Source organism: Crocodylus porosus, unplaced genomic scaffold (assembly GCF_001723895.1).
Source record: "Crocodylus porosus isolate Cpor-Errol unplaced genomic scaffold, CroPor_comp1, whole genome shotgun sequence".
Taxonomy (NCBI): Eukaryota; Metazoa; Chordata; order Crocodylia; family Crocodylidae; genus Crocodylus; species Crocodylus porosus.
In genome coordinates, this window is record NW_017728886.1 from 62,559,666 (window position 1) to 62,579,402 (window position 19,737).

General features: G+C 39.9%; 1 protein-coding gene across 2 annotated transcripts in view; it reads right to left on the bottom strand.

Annotated features, from left to right (window-relative positions):
- Window positions 1–19,737, bottom strand: part of ANKRD28 (ankyrin repeat domain 28) — a 117,602-nt gene that overhangs the window by 62,258 nt on the left and 35,607 nt on the right. For both annotated transcript variants that reach the window (XM_019535480.1, XM_019535472.1), the window contains exons 4-6: window positions 9,306–9,376; window positions 6,381–6,581; window positions 5,586–5,673 (exon numbers count right to left, since the gene is read on the bottom strand). In XM_019535480.1, coding sequence (XP_019391025.1) covers window positions 5,586–5,673; window positions 6,381–6,581; window positions 9,306–9,376 — 360 coding nt within the window. The remainder of the gene's footprint in view (window positions 1–5,585; window positions 5,674–6,380; window positions 6,582–9,305; window positions 9,377–19,737) is intronic.

The following is a 19,737-nucleotide window of genomic DNA, read 5'->3' on the forward strand; positions in this document are numbered from 1 at the left end:
ATCATCAGGCATTGGGGGAGTCACTGTTCCCCCAAGCACCGCCAGGAGTGACCAGGAATAATGGTCACAAGCTGGCAGAGGGCAGGTTTAGGCTAGATATCAGGAAGCGCTACTTCACTGTCAGGGCGGCTAGGATCTGGAACCAACTTCCTACCCTGGGGGTTTTTAAGAGGAGGTTGGATGAACATCCTGCTGGGGTCATTTGACCCCAGTATTATTTCCTGCCATGGCAGGGGGTCGGACTAGATGATGTACTCAGGTCCCTTCCGACCCTAGAAACTATGAACCTATAAAATAAAAAATATCCTGCAGCTGCCTATACATGAAGATCTCTTAAACATACCACATCTGAGATTAAAACCTAGACAACCAGGTTGAAGAACATCAATTCAACTTGAGCAAGATTCATTTAACATCTAAGATGCCTGGACACAAGAGTGGCCCAAATTTACCCCTTAATACAGAAGTTATTATTACAAATCCCACCATTAGACCAACTGGCTTTGATCTCCCTAGACATCTTTTGTCTTCTCTAAACCAAATTAGGACAGGACACGGAAGGTGTGGGTTTTTGCTACAATGATAGGGTAAGCTAGCTCAAACTGCAACTGTGGCACTCCTTTTCAAATTTTGAACCACATCACCTCCGAATGCCCTCTCCAGGCATTTGATGGAACTCTATTGGATTTGCATAATACTATGCATGAGGCAATCAGATGGCTGCAAAATTGGGACATAAAATTGTGAATATGGTTGCCTTTCTTTGTGATCCTTGTATCATCATATGCTTAAAAAAATCCTGGGAAATACAGACACTATTTTAACAAACTTAGACTGTAATCCTGTAACTACATGGAAAGGGAGCCTCTCTCCTCTAAAATGAATTATGTCTTAAATTAGAAAATATGTTTTAAATTAATCATCTAATCCATGGGTTGGCAATCTATGGCCTGGATCTGGCCTGCAACAGCAAGGGCACCTTCTGCATCCTGCTCTGTGTATTCCTTTGCTGTGGTTGATGTTAAACCCCTAAATTTGAAACAATTCCTTCTAACTGGGGCCTAGCAGCAGAGTTACATTTACATTACATACACCATCACCAACAAAACGTTTCAGTGAAGTTTGGCTGCCAGTAAAAAGCTTGCAGATTTTCAGTTTAAATGCAGCTTCTTGGGTTGGTAACTGGCCCTGGTAAGTTACCAGTCTTAAATTTACCAGAAAATGAGATTTTACAGATATGAAGTTGAATGTGTTTAGATGCTTAGAAAAATTTCAAACAGCATTAGGTAACTCAAGGTAGCTTACTTGATTTTACAATTAAAACATTCTCAAATATGAGGTGACCCAAGGAAGAGAACCTGACGCCTGAAAGCTTATCCACCCGCTCTCCCAACTATACCAAAAAAAGACAAACACAAAAGCCCTGCTTCCTTTCAAATAATAAAACATTGTTCCTAGTGTACACAAGGTCTAAGAAACTAGATTAAAGATGACAGGTTGACACCACAGTGACAGCTCTGTTGCATAGGAGAAGACAAGGAAAGCACACAAGTGAGTGGAATGGAAGAACACTGCAGTAAAAGGGAATGCTTATTTATTTCCAGGGCCATGACAATGGAAGGAAGAATAAGGGAGACAAACATCTGCTCCTCTTATATGAGCAGCATAATTTTCTAACCTTCTCCTTACCTACTACCATAACATTTTGTTCCCATTCTTTTCCTGCAGCAGCAGCCAGATGCTCTGTTTATTTTGTGCTACTTAGTGTGTGATTATAAATAACGTTTTTGAATCACAAATGAAAAAAGCATGCTAAATGATAGATCTTAAATCTGTCTTTAAAGAAACTGTCAGCATCTCTCTCTCTGCCATACATTTATGGTGATATAAATGAAGAGAGACCATCTAAACAAAACCACCACATTTCAAAAATGTTGTTTCACTACTCGAGATTTTTGATTTCGGGTCTAATCTAATAAGTCTCCCAGGCACCTGGTTTAAGCCTGATGACACCAGTTTATATAGGTCTGATTTATTCTACATAGCTGTACTAGCAGAACTCAGTTCCCTTCTAAGAACAGTGAACAACGGGGCTTCTGCCACCAAAGGGAAACCACAAGGAAGCTCATCTCAATGCAGACATGGTTTCTCCCAGTAGCCATGGCCTCTCCAACAGACAGTGCCTTCCACAGTGCATGCTAGGCCGCTATAGTGCAGCCATATGTGCAAGGCCACATGTTGCCAGCTGCCTTATCATACTGGCTATCAGTCAGCCAAAATTCTGCTGATGGAAGATTTATAATAATGTACAGAAGACCACAATTGGGTGTCTTCCTTGTGAGATTTAACATAAGCAAACATGTTTCAAACTTCTCAGTGATAACAGATAAGCAAAACTTCAGACTTCCTTTCTGGCTTCTTTTAGAAAAATAATTGCTTGTTTTTAAAAAGCAGTAGTTTCTAAAGCATAGTTGTCTGCTATACTTAAATTAGCAGCAATTTTGGTGTTAAATTAACTAAGGCAAATAAACAAAATGTATTAAATATCTCTCCTGGCTGATATGCAATGGACTTTTTTCTAAGCAATATTCTCTCTCAGTAAATGCAGTGTGTACTATAACTGAAAATATGGTTAAATTATCTATATCTGTGCTATTATAATGACAAATTTTATATGAGCCAAGGCTTATAGAATAGTCTATATTATCCTCCTCAAAAGTTAATAACCCGTTATTCGTCCAGCCAATATCTGCTACTGAAAGATTTCTAATTCTCTCTCTGTTCAAAAGTTAATTTCACTTAGTTGCAGTATGAAAGCTTTAAATGTATGTGTAGTAACCCAAACTACTTCATTTACCACTGATTCAGCTTTCCGTTTCCTAGCCACAATTCAAAGTTTTCTTTAAGACAATATCATTAGAAAGTATCTCTTAGAGAAAGTTGTAAAAAAGTGTTGATTTCTATAGGTCACCTATGCAGAAGAGAAAGTAGAGTCAACAGTGTTCTCCTAAGTATGTCAAAGGCATGGATCAAGTCAGATACGTCTTTCTATAGCACCTATTATCCAGATGGATTTTAAAATATTTTCCATATTTTAATGCACCTGAAAGTTATGCATATCAGGAAGGAAAAAAAGCCCTTATATCCATAGTGAAGTGAAGCTGCTATTAATTCAATAGAACACTGCAAAATTGGTTTGGAATATGAAGAATAGAGTACATAACTGGAGTATTAATTTTACTTTTTTCTTTTTAAATCAGGACATTAATCCCTAAGAATGCAGCAGGATCCTTAAGAAGTAAAAATGGTCAGGATGCCAGTTTTACATTTAATCCAAGAAATTCTTGTGCTTGCTCAGCATTATCAACGTTTCCATTCTCCTTGACAGATAAGCTGTACTTGAAGAGTCAGACTGCACTATTCAAATCAAGATATTATTGAAATCAAGATTAAGGATAGCATCAACTGGCTTTTACTTGAAAATTGATCATAAAACTCAGATTGATCAACACTGACTTAACCTCTTAATCACACATTCTGCAACCTGAATGGATGAATGGTTCAGGTTAACTGCCTGGAAATACATATCTGTGGTTATAGTTTACAGTGAAAAATAGTATAAGTAATTCTTGTGACTTATTTAGAAATAAAAGTGAATTATTCAGCCATGAGCATGAGAACTAGAAGCCTTTTCCTTAATCTTTTTATTTTTTTACTTTAAACCTATGATGCTAGATGCCAGAAAATGTATGACAGGGACAGATCACTCTAGATCTGTGGCACTCAACCTTTTAGTCTTGCAGGCCAGATGGATAGCACAGGGCTACCCCTATGCGCTGGAGTTCAGCCCTAGGCCCCCGCACCACTTTCACCCAGTCCCACATGCTGGGGTCAGGATCCAGGGCCCTACACCATCCCACATATCTGATCCAAGCATGCAGGGCCACAGCCCTCAGGACTCCCCAGGGGTTCGCAGGAAGCCCTGTGGACCAGATGACAGTGCTGGATCTGACCAGCAGGCCAGGTGTTGATCCCCCTTGCTCTAGATACATCTTGTTCATATGCTCTCCCTCTAAAGCATCCTGCCAATCTATATGCTGTCCCTCTAAAACTCCTGCCACTGCCAGAGATTGCCACTGGTCTGACCCAGTGTGGCATTACTTACGTTCTTAGCTGTCTTTACTGAATCTTTGCTACAACTGTTTTGAAGAAAAAGTCCTGTATTTAATAATCAAAGTTCCATAAAAGGACAACTAAGGAAGTGAGTACACTTTTGACTTGGTGGCCAACCCCATCATTTGTTCTCAGATGAAAGACAATAATTCAGCAAAAAAAGGCAGTTTCAAATCACTGCTATTTTTAACAGTAAAATGTGAGCAAAGCTAAAACAAGGAGCCAATCTGATTTAGCCCACTGACCAAAACAGCCTGAGTATAAAAAGCAGCAACTCTTTCAATAACACTTTGAGTCTAATTCTGATTGGCATGAAGAAAGCTTCATCCCGCTGCCAGTAAGTGAACTGCACACTATAGTTACTCAAATATAAGACAAGGTCCCATTCCCTCCCACCCCCGCACCGCCAGCGTGCACGGGGAAAGGAGACCCTCATCTTACATTTGCACACGAAGCAGAAGGCTGCTGCAGGTCTGACTGGCCCTGAGCCCAGGTCAGGGCCAGACCCAGAGCAGCCTCCTGCCTACAACCCCCCCACTCCACTTACCCTTTGTAGCTTCTGCCCCGCTCCCCAACCTGCCCACCCTTTTCCTCCACCTTACTGTCAGGTACAGCTTGGCTCTGGCTAGGGTCTCTTCTGAGCATGAAGCACATGCCAACTCCTTCTCCACAATGAGCAGCCTTGACTGATGCATAGCCAATCAAGGGCTAGGCTTCCATGTGCTGTGCTCTCAGTTGGAGCAGCCTGAGCAGCAACCAACAATGGGAGGGTGGTGGGGGGGGGGAAAAAAGAGGCAGACACTGGGGGGGAGGAAGAGACAAACATTGGGAAGGGCAGAGGCTGGAGGGGGAAGAAGTGGGCAGGGCAGAGGGACCACCAGATCTTCACCCCACTCCCCCTGCTTCACCACTGCTTTCCCTGCAATTCAAGACAATCCTCCAATACTCAGATTCTATACCTGGAAAATTATAACAAGTTTATACATTTTTTCATATATAGGATCTAAATATTCAGGGGGTCATCTTATATTCAAGTAAATACGGTATTTCTATTCCTGGATTAACAGAAAATGGAATCTCCTCTTACTAGCCACTTGGTATTATTGTAGACATTTTTAAACAGAGATCAGGAATCAACATTAAAAGATTTCTTCTAAGTATAAAGACTTTTGTTTTCATTTTTAAGAATGTGCAAATTAATTTTTTTCACCAGAAAACATATTAGTAAATATGAAAGTTTGCAGTGTTCCATTAGTGATTTTATGACAGATATACATACATACCACTAATTAGCACTTACTAAATGACCTTCTTTAATTAAATACTTCTGCCTGGAAATATACAAAACCATTACAGAGAGAGAGAATGACTTAGCAACCAATTGTGTGTGGGAGGAAGAAAAATGTACATACCCATATAAGCTGCCCAATGTATAGCCCGTCTGTCTTTCTTGTCAAATGCGTTAATATTGGCACCTCTAGACAACAACAAACTGACCATCTAAGATGAGAAAGAAAAATAGGGCTATACTATGGCTCATAATGAAAGAAATTGCTTAGAATGATGTATAATAAAAATCTAAGAAACAAATACATCGTGTGTGAAATAAAACATTTTAACTGTCTGTAAACTATCATTATTTTTACATTGCTTCGTAATATTCTGTGCTCTAAAATAAGCTGTTTTTACTGATGGCAACATTATCTGATTATGTGACTTCAGTATTACAAAATATTTCAGAGCAACTTGTACCACTTACTAAAACTAAAGTATACGAGGAAAAACACTCTATAAAGTTATCACGCTGCAGATTTATATATTAAATTTCTACAAACAGTTAAAACGATGCAGCCATACTGTAACTGTAATAATTAAGAATTAGCTATTTTAGTTTATAGGTTGTCACAGAATTGAGTATTTAAAAAAAAAAAAGTTGTTGACTGCTCCTGCCAGAAAGAAAAATAATCCATAATTGGGCTCCTAAACGCTAGTTAGTCGTATCTTACTATGGGAACATAATTTTTAAAATGCAAACATCCCCACAACAAAGTTCTGTGGCACAAAACCACTACCAGATTGCATATGCAATATGAAAACACAAGCAAGCAGAAAATAAGAATTGAACGAGGAAACTCAAAAAAACAAGAAATTTGGAGAGTGAAAGGAATGAGAGGGCTAAGAAACAAAATACAGAAAATAATCCATACCTCAACATGTCCACTGAAGGCTGCATGGTGCAATGCTGTTCTTCCTGCTCGATCTGATACGTTTACATTACTTAGAAGAGGCACCAAAGCTTCAGCACACTTAACAGCTTTATTTGCAGCCGCTATATGTAGAGGTGTCTGCCAGTTTTTGTCACGGGCATTGACATCTGCTGAATGCTTTAACAACACCTGAACAGCATCCTGAAAAATATATGCAAAATTAACAGTATGTATGTTACCCATGAACTAAAAGATAACATTAAATCCATACACAGTACAAGAGAATTGCACATTCACACGTGTTTTCAGGCCTGCAGTTTACCAAATCCAGCAAGATTCTGGGATGGCTGCAGGGATTTTAGCAATATCATACTTGGTGCAAGCCAATGGTAAAACACTTCACTTCCAGTCCTTGTTTCATGAACTTGATAACTCCCTCAAACACAGACAGGACACTTAACATCTGCAGCATTGTAGCAACTAAATTGCAAAGGCTTCCATTACTATGGATTAGTACAGTACTCTGCTTTTTTTCCAAAATGCTTTAGAAAAAAATGCAACATACAAGCATTATTTTGTCTTAACTTGAATAAAAAAAACCAAAAACTTAAAAACAGATATAAACTTGAACTTTATGCAACACTGTAGTAGAAAAAAATGCTAATAAACATATCAAAAAGTCAGTTCTAGAGCTCAACATCTGTGAAATCATTACTACAACTAGGAAGTAAATTCTAGGACTGTGGTATACATCTTGGATACAAAACATCAAAAGAAACAGTGTCTTAGCAGGAAGCTAGTCACTTGTAACAATGGATTTTCAAGTAAAACAAAACAAATCTGCTTTATATTTTTGCAATACACCCCTGTACACAAGTGAAGACTGCATTTAGATTTTGACATTAAAAAGTCTTCACAAAACTATTTATAGGAAAACATATATGAAAACAAAGAGCCCACTTGTATTTAAAATGTTTCAAGTGACTAGCTGTCCTTGTTAATGGTGCTTGCTTTCCAGCTGGAGGTTAGGCCTAGAAGCATCATAATGAAAGCAAGAATAAATTAAAAGGCTTATTTACTACCAAACACAACAGCTTAAATACTATTTCTCTTCCTCAGGAACATGTCAGGTCAGTAGTGACTGCATCTTCCTCTCATCTCTTTCTCTAACTATATGTATGGTATCACCATGTATATAAAAGCTTCCTAAATATTTACAGATAGTGGGGGGAAAAGAAAAAGTTACAAACTTTTCCTACCCCAGTTCTAAATAAAATTTAATAGTTTTGTTTACTTGCATGTTGAAAAAAACCTAAATTGAACAAATTGGTTTTGCACTTAAAACAATTTGTTCCATCAGCATTTTTCTCTTGTAGAAGTCATTTACATTATCTAGGTTCAATGAAATAACCATTTCATAGGGAAGTGCAGGGAGCTTTTGTGAGCTACCTAGGAGAGCAACTAACAGCACTATGAAGGATAATGCATTCTGGGCAATGAACTACTGATCTAAAGCTCCCTGTAGACAACATAACTTCAAATTGATACCTACATAGGTTAGTGACTACATGTAGTAATTTGCTCCTGTAAATATAAAAGAAAAGTCTAAAAAAAAAAAAGTATGATTTATGTTATGTGTTTAAGCTCACTTAAACAAAAACAAAACCCTAAACACTGAAGTTTTTTTGAAACAATACTACTAATCTGATTCTGGGGATAAACAGATGGAACAGGAGGATCAGCTGTGCTACAGTCTGCTTTCCTGGCATCCACAGGTGTCAGCCGGGGCTGTTGTCCCAAAAGGCTGGACCCCTCCTGCAGCTCAGGGCCTAATCCTGCAGAACAGCCTCAGATGCCATACTCCAAGGGTGTTCCTCCACTTGCAGCATACACCCCAACTTGAGGCACAGCAGCACAATATGCATGCCACAAAAATCCTCTGTAGAATCAGGACCCTAAAACCCAATGAGCACCTGCCCTGGGGTGACTGGAGAGCATACATACCCCTGGGCCATCCGCACTCTCATGCCATAAGCAAAGAGACATCCATTGTGAAAATGTGGCACAAACTCCCCCCCCTCAGTGTCTGCCTCTTTTTTCCCCTCATTTTCTGCTGCCCCCCACCCCCACATTGTCGATTGATGCTCAGGCTCCTCCAACTGAGAGCATAGCACATGAAGCCTAGCCCTTGATCGGAATGGAGCCTCCAGGGAATCGGGCCCCACCCTCATGCCCACTCTGCTGCCACCTGCAGGGATGGGGGTGTGGCCAGCAGTGCTGGCCTCACCCCCCCCTACTCATCCATCCATTGTCTTTGTGCCCTGCAGGGAGCAGAGGGGCAGGCAGAGCAAGCACTGCTGGCATCCTCCAGAGAGCAGGGGGCTAGGAGCAGGGAGCAGTGGCACTTGCCCTGACCCCTTTCTCCATCCACTCCATCTTCTCTCCCTGCAGGGAGCGGAGGGGGTTGGGAATGGAGGGGGGGACGGGTCCAACACACCCTGGCTCCATGGGCATCACCTCCGGGGGGGGTGGGGGGGGCTGGACTAGCCACACTGATCCCTCCCCTCTCTATCCACACTGTTGCCACCACCTGCAGGGAAGAGGGAGCTGTGGCCAGTGGTGCTGGCCTCATCCCACGCCCCACTTCGTCTGCTCTGTCTTCATGCCCTGTGTCCCTGCCATCATGGTGGCAGAGCACCGTCACCTCCTATCCAGAACGCTCTTTGACCGCTCCAATTGGTTCAGACAACCAAACAGAGTATGAATAAAGCATTATGGACAGACAGACTAAGGCTTTTATAGATACAGGATTTGCAGTTTTACTTTATAAAACAGAGCCAGAAGACAATTTGAGATGCTGTATTTTACTTTACCATCCTTTAAAAAAAAAAAAAAAAAAAAAAAGCACAATCATGAAGTCCATACCTCACTACAAGATGCAACAGCTCTATGTAAAGGAGTCAACCATTTGCTGTCTTTGGCATTAACTCTAGCTCCTGTAACCAAAAAAACCAGAGAGATTAGAAATATATTTTTATAAGAACTGGAAGTTCCAGCCGCCAACATACTTCAATGAAAATGTTAGAAAATCATTATTCCAGACTCATTAATATTCCAGAAATTAAAAATTAACATCCCACTTCTCCAAGGCTCCGAAATTAAAATATAGGATTCTTCTTTTGATGAAGGAAGAGAGAAATGTGATGTGTAATTCTTTATTCACCAACAGGTAAGCACGCATGTTTACATACAACTAATCAACCTTCTGTTTTACCAACTGTCCTTCAAAAGGCTGCTGAAGAGGGACAGAGAGACAGACAGACAGAGAAAGAATGAAAGAACAAACATTGGGCTATTTCTGCCTTCATGCACCAACAAACACTTCAGTACCCTTCCACCAACCAAAACAGAGGCATGTAGAATAAAGGGCGATTTCTTGATATTTTCAACCGAAATCCATTTGTGGCTGAAGGACAGGAGTGGTATTTATTGCTTCAACTCAAAACATTGGGTAACAGAAAGATCAAGAGTTGATCTTTTTGATCTCTGGACCACTCAGCGGGCTTTAGTATTCTTCAAAGCCGCTTCCTTCTTCCCTGTGACTACAGAACTGCTCTATCTTCAGCAATTTGCCTACAATAAACCTGCCTCCAGAAACCCTACTGTGACATCAGAGAAAATGTTCCTTCTAGTACCTCTTCATAGCCAACCGAGGACTCCTGGAAATGCTCAAAACATGTTTTTTAGAATTATTATGCCAACTTTTGGCTTGGCCCTCATTTTTAAACATAAGTACATATGAGTAAGTATTAGAGAAATCAACTAAGTCGAGAAATGATTCCCCTCCCACCTCTCTTCTGGAAGTTCCAATAAAACAAAAAAATATGCTGGCAAATAATTTTTTGAACATTCAATTCAGAATTGAAAAAAAGTCTGCCTGTAATTGCTTCCATTGAAAACTAGTCTTCAAAATTAATGTTCCAATTTAATTGAAAAATTTAGCAAAACCAAAAAAGTTCCAACCGAAAAAATGCTGACCACATTTTAGTTAAAAACCTATACACCAAGCTAATACTGGAACTCTTAATTTGCAAATAATACAGACTTGAGTATAAAGTTGAGAAACTATATTAGGATGTAAATTGGTATTGTTAATTATTCAGAAGAAGGCTGTGCACTTTGGTAAAGCACAATCCCAATCTTGCAGCATTTTAGATCTTCTTGAGATTTGTTCTACTTTCTACTAAGTAAGTATTTAAACCATGCCTCGTAAAAAAGGAATGCTGCTGCATGTACCATATTCCCGTATTTATAGTTAGGGATCTGCTTAATTCGCAGTTTCATGGATTTTGTGGAAACAGCGAAATCCAGGATTACCCATGAGATCCATGAAATCAACAACAAAAACTTAATAAAAATAAAAAGCAGTGGAAGCTGGTGGTCCTTGCTGCTGGAATGAGAAGGCGCTGGCTTGTGGGACAACACATACAGCAGCATGCAAGATAGCAGATGCCCCCTTGTCCCTCCCCCCTCCTCCCCCACCCGGGCCTCTCCATCAGTCAGTCAGCACCAAGGGGTGGGGCCACAGTAAAATGACCTCAGAATTAGAACTTTAGGCCACAATCAACCCACAAATATGAGCAAGTCTCCCCATGATTTAGGTAGACCTCTATTTATAGCAATTTATCTACGGAAGTCCTAAGGTGAACAAGGGAAATGAAAAGGTTGCATTGTTCTTACAAGATACTCTTTTTTTAAACAGTATTTCTGACTAGAGCTGCTAACAGTACATAGAGAATGCAAGATGACCTCAAAACAAAAAGTATATAAACCAGCAAAACAAAGAACAGATTAATTCCTTCAAATCAGAGGGCATACAGATGACCTCTATCAACTCTTTCAATTTCTTTCCCTACAATAGATGAGCTATCTTTGAATGAAGGCATATCTAGTTAATGCACAGATTTCTACATCACATATAAAGAATCATTCTTCTCTAAATTCAAATCAAATTAATTTTCTCTAAAATTCCATGAAAATTTGAAAGTTAGTTTAAAAAAAAAAAACCACTCATCAGAGAGCAGTCTAGAAGTGAATCACTATATAAAACCACCAACACACACAAGCTAAAGTGAAAACGCACTACTCTGGAAGACACCAAAAACAATATTCAGAGTATTTTCTATTTAGGCATGTAAATGGTCACTGCTGTTATTTCCCTCCTGTAACTGAACACTACTTCCCTTGAGTAATGCATTTCCTGAACTTTTTTTTTTTAAAGCTGGTTTCCTGTTTCCTGGTATACCAGTGTTATTCTAATTGCAAAAAAGTGTTCTGTATAATATTCTGTATGGCAAAAGAAAGACTTACATCTTTTGAAAATAGTTCTCTAGAAAACAATTATATTGCCTGTAAATCAGCAAAATGATTTTTTTTTTTTACACTGTTCTGAGCATTTATTCAATCTTAAGATTAACACAGGCTGATTTCAGAGAAGGTAGTTTAGTTTTTTTACCTCGTTTTATGCATGAAAGAACATATATGTATGAAAGATCTATAGCAGGGTAAAATTTAACTCTGGTATGTGCGAGTAAAACTATCATTTGCAGGTGACACTGGGTATGCCTACGTGAGATGCTAAAAGTGCAGTAGACTAATTCTACTGCACATTAGCATGTCACGGCTGTGCTAATGTATGCCAAAGCTGCGCTAATATGCAGTAGAATTAATCTACTGCGCATTAATGTCACATAAAAGATGTGTGCCGGCACTCCTGCCACCAAATTTCTAGACCTGTGGGGAGCCCCATAAGCTAGATAACATGGCACCAGGGGCTAGATCTGGCTCATAGGTTGAGCACCTCTGGTCTAGAGGTCAGAGTGCTCAGAGCCTTTGGAGGCACTGGGTGACCTCTCTCACTCTCAGACCAAATGCCAATAGCTCATTGTACTACAATTCCTTTCCCTATCTACAATTTATTTGGAGCTCCTAGAGGGAAATGTAGCCGACAAGTCAGTTTTAGTCTTCAGCGCAGTTACAGGCTTTGGTTCTATAACCTCGGACTGACCACCCTTCATCCCACTTACTAATCTGGGGTTTGTTACAAAACTAGTTTCCTTTGTGCTTTTAAATGCATGCTGGTAGGTGAAATCAATCAAGCTGTTGCCCTCCCTGTAGGCATCGTGATGTGGGTTGATTTCAGTGCACTACAGGCCATTTTTTCATTTGTGCTTATTTTTCTTCAGCACGTGGCACATTCACAGCTTCAATACGTTGCTGATGTGATCTTCAGCTTGGCAAGTTCCTCCTGGCTTGTTGACAGGTGATGGCTGCTGCCTTTTTTTAAAGGATCCAAATGTACATGAGCCCACACTCTAACAGTTAGAAAGCCATTTCTGAGGGGCATAAGGAAGAAGGCCCTTGTGGGTAGCTGTCTAGAAATTAGACCCCCCCAGGTACAAGGAGCAGTACGCCTTAGAGAAGAACTAGACATACTTATGGTAGGTTTTCTTACATTTAAATACATTTTTTTCCAAAAAACTTTTGCTCAAAATAAAAGTATATTAAGAAAGTGGATGGTCACCAATTATCACTACCATTGTCTTGAAGGAAACAGAATTCCTGGTATGCTGCTCAGAATTGCTAATCAGGTTTGCTCTTCAGGGGGAAATTTGCCAGCAATTTCATTTGGTAAGATAACCAGTAGGATGAAGTGCTCGACTTTAGGATGGCTAACTTCAGTGTGCTTAGGATCCTAGCCAATAACACATTGCTGGATAAGAATATTAGCGAAATGGTAGTCCAGGAAGGGTGGCCGTTCCTAAAGGAAGTGATCCTTTGGGCACAGAGGGAGACTATTCCAGTACGAGGGAAAAGGAGCCAAAAAATGTCCTTGACTAAACAGGGAAATCCAGGGGAGCCTGAGGGCAAAAAAAGAAGGCATATAGGTAGCGAAAGCAAGGGGAAGCTACCAAGGAGGAGTAAAGCTACTTGGCCCGCACTTGTAGGGAGGCAGTTAGAAAAGCCAAAGCAACTACAGAGCTGAGGCTGGCAACACAAATTAAAGACAGCAAAAAGTCTTTTTATAGGCATGTAGAAAGTAAAAGGAAGGCACAGGGCAGCATAGGACCCCTACTGAACATGAAGGAGCAATTAGTGACAGACAGAGGGGACAAGGCTGAGCTATTCAATAAGTTTTTTGCCTCGGTGTTCCTGAACAGAGGTCAAGATAAGCCTCCTAATAGGTTATTAGATGAGCATCAGAAGGACTAACCATTGCATTGACTTGGTGCAGAGTCACTTGGATGTGTCCAAGTCAGCAGGCCCGGATAAGCTGCATCCGAGAGTACTCAAGGAATTGGCTGGTGTTACAGAAGAACCAGTGGCACAGCTGTCTGAGTGCTCATGGTGCTTGGGTCAGGTCCTGAAGGACTGGAAAAGGGCCAATGTGGTCCCTATTTTCAAGAAGGGGAGGAAGGAGGATCCAAGTAATTATAGGCCAGTCAGTCTCACCTCCATTCTTGGAAAGGTCTTTGAAAAAATTATGAAGGATCATATCTGTGGGAGTCCAGCGGGAAAAATAATGCAGCAGGGAAACCATCTTGGATTCGTAGCAGGTAGGTCATGCCTGACCAATCTGGTTTTGTTTTATGACAGGGTTACAAAATGCTTAGATGCAGGAGTAGATGTGGATGTTGTTTTCTTGGATTTTAGCAAGGCCTTCGATAAAGTATCTCATTCCATTCTCATAAATAAATCAAGAAGCTATGACATAGATGTGCACATGGTCTGGTGGGTGGCAAATTGACTTAGTGGTTGCAGTTAGAGAGTGGTAGTAGATAGGTTGGTATCAACCTGAAAGGATGTGGGTGGTGGGGACCCTGCAGGGTTCAGTCCTTGGACCTACACTCTTCAATATCTTCATCAGTGACTTGGATGTGGGTGTGACGTATACTCTGTCCAAGTTTGTGGATGATACTAAATTGTGGGGTGAAGTTCACACTCTGGAGGGTAGGGAACGATTGCAGGCATACCTGGACAGTTTAGAAAAGTGGGCAGTACACAATAGGATGCAGTACAACAAGGACAAGTACAAAGTGCTACACCTCAGATGCAAAAATATCCAGCATATCTACTTGCTGGGAAGTGACCCTCTCAGCAGCACAGGAGTGGAAAAGGATCTCAGAGTCATAGTGGACTCCAAGATGAACATGAGTCCTCAGTGTGATGAAATCATCAGCAAAGCTAACCACACTTTATCATACATCAGCAGATGCATGACAAATAGAACCAGCGAGGTGATACTTCCCCTCTATGCGGCATTGGCTAGACCGCATTTGGAGTACTGCATCCAGTTTTGGGCTCCATACTTCAAGAAGGATGTTGATAGATACAAGAGGGTCCAGGAGGGCCACTCATATGGTTAGGGGCTTACAGAACAAGCCCTGTAAGGGCAGACCTCTTTAGCCTCCACAAGAGAAGACTGAGAGGTGATCTTGTGGCTGCCTACAAATTCAACAGGGGGGTGCAGCAAGGGATCGGAGATGCTCTGTTCACCAGGGCACCTCTTGGGGTAAAAAGAAACAATGGTCACAAACTGACAGAGAGCAGATTTAGGCTAGATATAAGGAAAAACTTCATGGTAAGGATGGCCAAAATTTGGAACGGGCTTCCAAGGGAGGTGGTGCTCTCCCCTATCTTGGGGGTCTTTAAGAGAAGGCTGGATAGGCATCTGGCTGGGGTCATCTAACCCCAGCACTCTTTCCTGCCTAGGCAGGGGGTTGGACTCAATGATCTGTCGCAGTCCCTTCCGACCCTAGCATCTATGAATCTACGTGGAGATAAAACTGAAGCCAGAATTCATTTGTCTTTCAGAATCTTTATTATACGCAACTCAAAACCTAAAAAAGAATTCATCTTAGCAAAACTAACTTTGCAGACAGAAGCAAGGCTAGTTATTAAAACAAAAAAACTTAGCTGTGTGGTTTTTTGTTGTTGCTTTTTTTTTTTTTTTAAAAGAAGAGCCATACTTTTCAATTGGCTATACATGCACTGAATTCTTAGAATGACCTATCTGCAAAGGTTTGACAACATTCATATAACAGTATGATAATAGGTTTAGACGTGAAATCTTTAATCAGACTAGTCCACACAACAAATAATTCCTTGCTTCAATGTATGCACTAGGCAAGGCCAAAATCTGGTATTGCTGGTATAACTGGGTGCAACCCCACTGACCTTATCTGACTTAACCCATAGCTGAATTTGACCAAAAAGCTTTTAAAGAGAGACAAGCAAGTTATCTCCCTGAACCTTAATTTCTATATGTATGGATACAAACTCCAGAAAAGACAAGTTAGAAGAACTGAAACAATATATTCAAAGCCTCCATTTGCCAGTAAGTAGCCTGTGTCAGATTCCACCTCCCAACCTACAAAGAACAATTGGACTCACAAAGCTAAGCTTCACTGTTCCTCTTTCTTTCTCTTCTCAAAGCTGGGTGTCGTAACCCTTCTCTAGGTGCAGAGCACCATAGCCAAGATGCTATATTTTCACACATATAACACACCAGCGAATATAATATGCACCTTGCTTTTGAAAGCCAAAATGAAGAAAAAAAATCTTTCATTGTAGTGAGTAACTGAGTTGCAGCAGGTAGGACACTGAGCCTACTCATTGTTCAGCCCCCTCTGGATAGCTTAAGAGTTTACTTTTTGTTTCACCCAGCAACTTGCTCGGAATCTCCATTTTCCAGCAGCCCTTTTTTTTTTTTTGGCGTAGGGGGGAGGAGGGAGGGAGGTGAGGAATTGGAGGGAGGTGCATGTTGTACATGAGAAAACATGGTTTTATGGACCGTTTCCAGATGCCCTGGAATTTTCTCCAGTAGATGGTTCTTTTTAAATTAAAAAGGATAAGAAGGAACCTCAGATCTTGGTCACTATTTGCAAGAATGTTTAGACTTCAGGTGAACAGAGGCGATGTATACTGCACTATAAAATGTCTCCTTGAAGATAACAAGAAGATTGAAATTACTCCTTGCATTTATTGCGTTTTAATCATAAGTGATCAAATGTAATAGCTAAATTGTGCAGAAGTTGTTAAGTGGGTGACTTGCAAATCTCATTTACCCCTTATCTTAACTCTCAACCTTAAAACTCTATTTGTCTCTCTGACATTTTCAGAATGCTTGGCTATCTTAATTTAACGTGGTTAAATTGAAAACCTGTTAAGATCACCACTGTCCTTTGCCTATGTCAGGCTCTAAGCCAAAGGGATGAACCTTATGCCCCTTCTGTTATATTCTTCCATATCCAAACCTCCTCCAAATCTTGGGAGTTTCTTCATTGTATTTTTAGTATCTAGTACCTACTCTTATCCAAGTCCTGTTTCCAATCTTGATCACTGCACCCTTCTCTGTGTTGTCCAGGACCCCAACTTGATCCACATTTTTGTTTACCTAAAATATACCTGGCCCACAAAGCTAACTAATACTTCTTTCTAATTGTTCAATCTTATGAAATATTTTCACTAGTGCTTCCAAATATTATATAATTTCTTCCTCTACTTACCTGAGATTACATCATACCTCATTTGCTGACAGGCTGATGATGCAAAAGTTGGTGTTTTGTATACATTTCTCCCTCATGGATTCACAGTGCCTTCTTTCACACTCCTATGCTAGAATATCCTTCCAGAACTAGGCTACAAAGCCACCATCTCCTCCCAATTTAATCCCCCTCTAAAGATTCATTCTGATAAAAATGGATTTTTTTAAATATTAAGTACAGGGAAAGTTTTAAAAAAATGAAACCACTGGACCAAACAACTTGATTTGTAGCACAGAATCCCTTTCTCCTAGACTTTACCTACATTCCATATTTTTAACTATAAAATCCTTATAGGAAAGACTGTCTTTCTTTATGACTATACAATGCCTAGTACATTTTGGACACTACCACAATATAAATAAGAGAGGTAAGGGTTTCTTCAGAAAACACAGGCAACTAAAACTCAGCTTCTTAATAGCTTGACTTAGGATTCAAGGTTAATGGAAGAAGTTGTCTTGAAAATCATGAAGGCTAAATCCTAGGTATAAACTGCTAGTCCTTAAGATCAGAAGGGGTCAGGCCCTGGACCTAGAAATTACCATCACAAAAGATGACACAGAAAGAGTCGAGTGAAAACGGAGAATATACCATGAACTGAAGCAACCACACACAGAGAGCCAGTCTTTCTTTCATCTTTAATGGAAAGTGTGTTTGAAAAAAATTACTGCAACTGTAACAGCTGCAAGAAACTTCCATTAAAAACAAAACACCTGTATTTAAAAGGTGTGCCAATGAGGGGCCAAATAAAATTTCACGCACTCTAGGAAGCTAGAAAAAAAATCTAGTGGAAATTGTGTATTCAGTCTAATAAATAATATAGCTAGGTATTAGATAAGTATATATTAAAATACAGTATTTTGTCCTTTCACTAGAAAAGTATGTAAAGAAATAAATAAGATCTCTCTCTCTCAAAATAAAAAAGAGAGAGAGAGAGAGAGAGAGGACCAAGTACACAGCTAATATATATGGTTATAAAAACATAACTAGAGTCAAATCCTCTGCTACTTCACCAACATGTTAACAGAGAAATCAAAGCCCTCACGCTGCACTTAAACTGAGGATTTTCTGCTTTGTCTCAACCAACACATTTTAGAACTGCAAAAACTCAAAAACTAAACAATACTCCCAATGGAGTTTTTCCAAGAGCTTTAAGCTTACAAATATTCTACACTTCTGAAGAACAGTTGCTTCAGTCATGTTTTTCTTCTTTTTCCTCTTCAAGCCTTAAAAAAGCCTATATAGTTAACAAGATTAAAAAGTTCTGATCTACAGACTTTTTATATTGTTTAACCAAACAGTTCAGTTTAATGCCTTCTCTCCAGTCCAGCAAAGAGAATAGATTTTCTTTCCTATTAAAATGGATGCTAATCAATCTGTACCAGGCTCTTAATAAAGGTAAGGAGGACAATATTTAGTCATACAAAATTTACTTAATATGTTTATTGCCTTGCAAATAGTCCTTAAAAGTGTCTTTTCTTTTCTCTACTGCCTGCAGCTACAAGTTTAAAACTGTTACTTTTAGAGACTAAGAAAATCTACATTTCCTCCTCTGACTGCCAATGGTAAAATATGGAATAAAATTAGGGCAAAGTCGGCTGCAAAGCACTTGCTGGTATTTTGTGATCGTCTGTCTGGCAGCAAGATGCAGCACCTGATTTCTAGCTGCTAAACTCGAAAAACACCCAGGTGAAGATTAAATTAAAACATTTTTTCCATATAAACAATTGCTGTAGTTCCCACAAGAAATTTAGACAAGTGGGACCAAAAATCGCTGGTCAACATTATTATTAAAAAGGAGGGGAAGTGGTCCACAAGACAGTGGCAGTTATGTTAAAAACTTAGTACCTGTATACATGATTACAACTCAGGAATATAACAGAAGTATCTTTATTCAGTCCTTGTTGTTTTGTGAATACATGCAGTGTTGACTCTCAAGCACTTAGATCAGGGGTACACAATTATTTCAGTTGGAGGGCTGCTTAATGAGTTTTGGCAAATTGTCGACGGCCCCATGACAGGTGCCCTGCTCTCTGTTCACCATCTTGGGAATGGAAGTTCCACTGCTAACCTGTGACCTTTGCCACCAGAAGTCCCTTCCCTTGCACCCAGAAGGACTGACTCCTTTTGCAAAAGGGGTTTCCCATCTTGGAATTGGAAAAAACCAAATTCTAAACTAAAACAAACAAACAAACAAACAAAACCCCAAACATCTACAATAAAATATTTTCACTTTACTTCAAAAAACATTGTCCTGATCTGTGTGCATGTGTTATGTAAAGGCGTTATATAAAGGTGAATGCATAATATCTCAAAATGAAGTCTCTCTCGTATATAGTGTGAAGGCACGGAGTATGGAGAGGTATGGTGTTTGTGGGGTGTTGAGAGTGTATGTGGGGTGTTTGTGCATGTGTGTGGGGTCTGGGGAAGGGTGTGGGTGTGCGCGCTGATGTGTCGAGTGCTGTCTTGAGTCTAAGAACGCCGAGAATCACTGTGCTAGATATACTTGACTGCAATTAAGAACAAGTTCATCTTATGGCAAGGGACTTAACACTTTTAAGACCATCTAATTTCCAAGAGTTACATGTCAAAGGAGTACTCTCATTTTCCTGCTGGAAATCTGTACCTTTGACTGTCAATTAGAGGCCCAGATTTGGAAACCATGGAGGGCAAGCAACACAACAAGATGGAAGACTGAGGGCAGAAGTTCAATCAAAAAGGTTTTGTAATTCTTAGCATCTACATGAAGAACA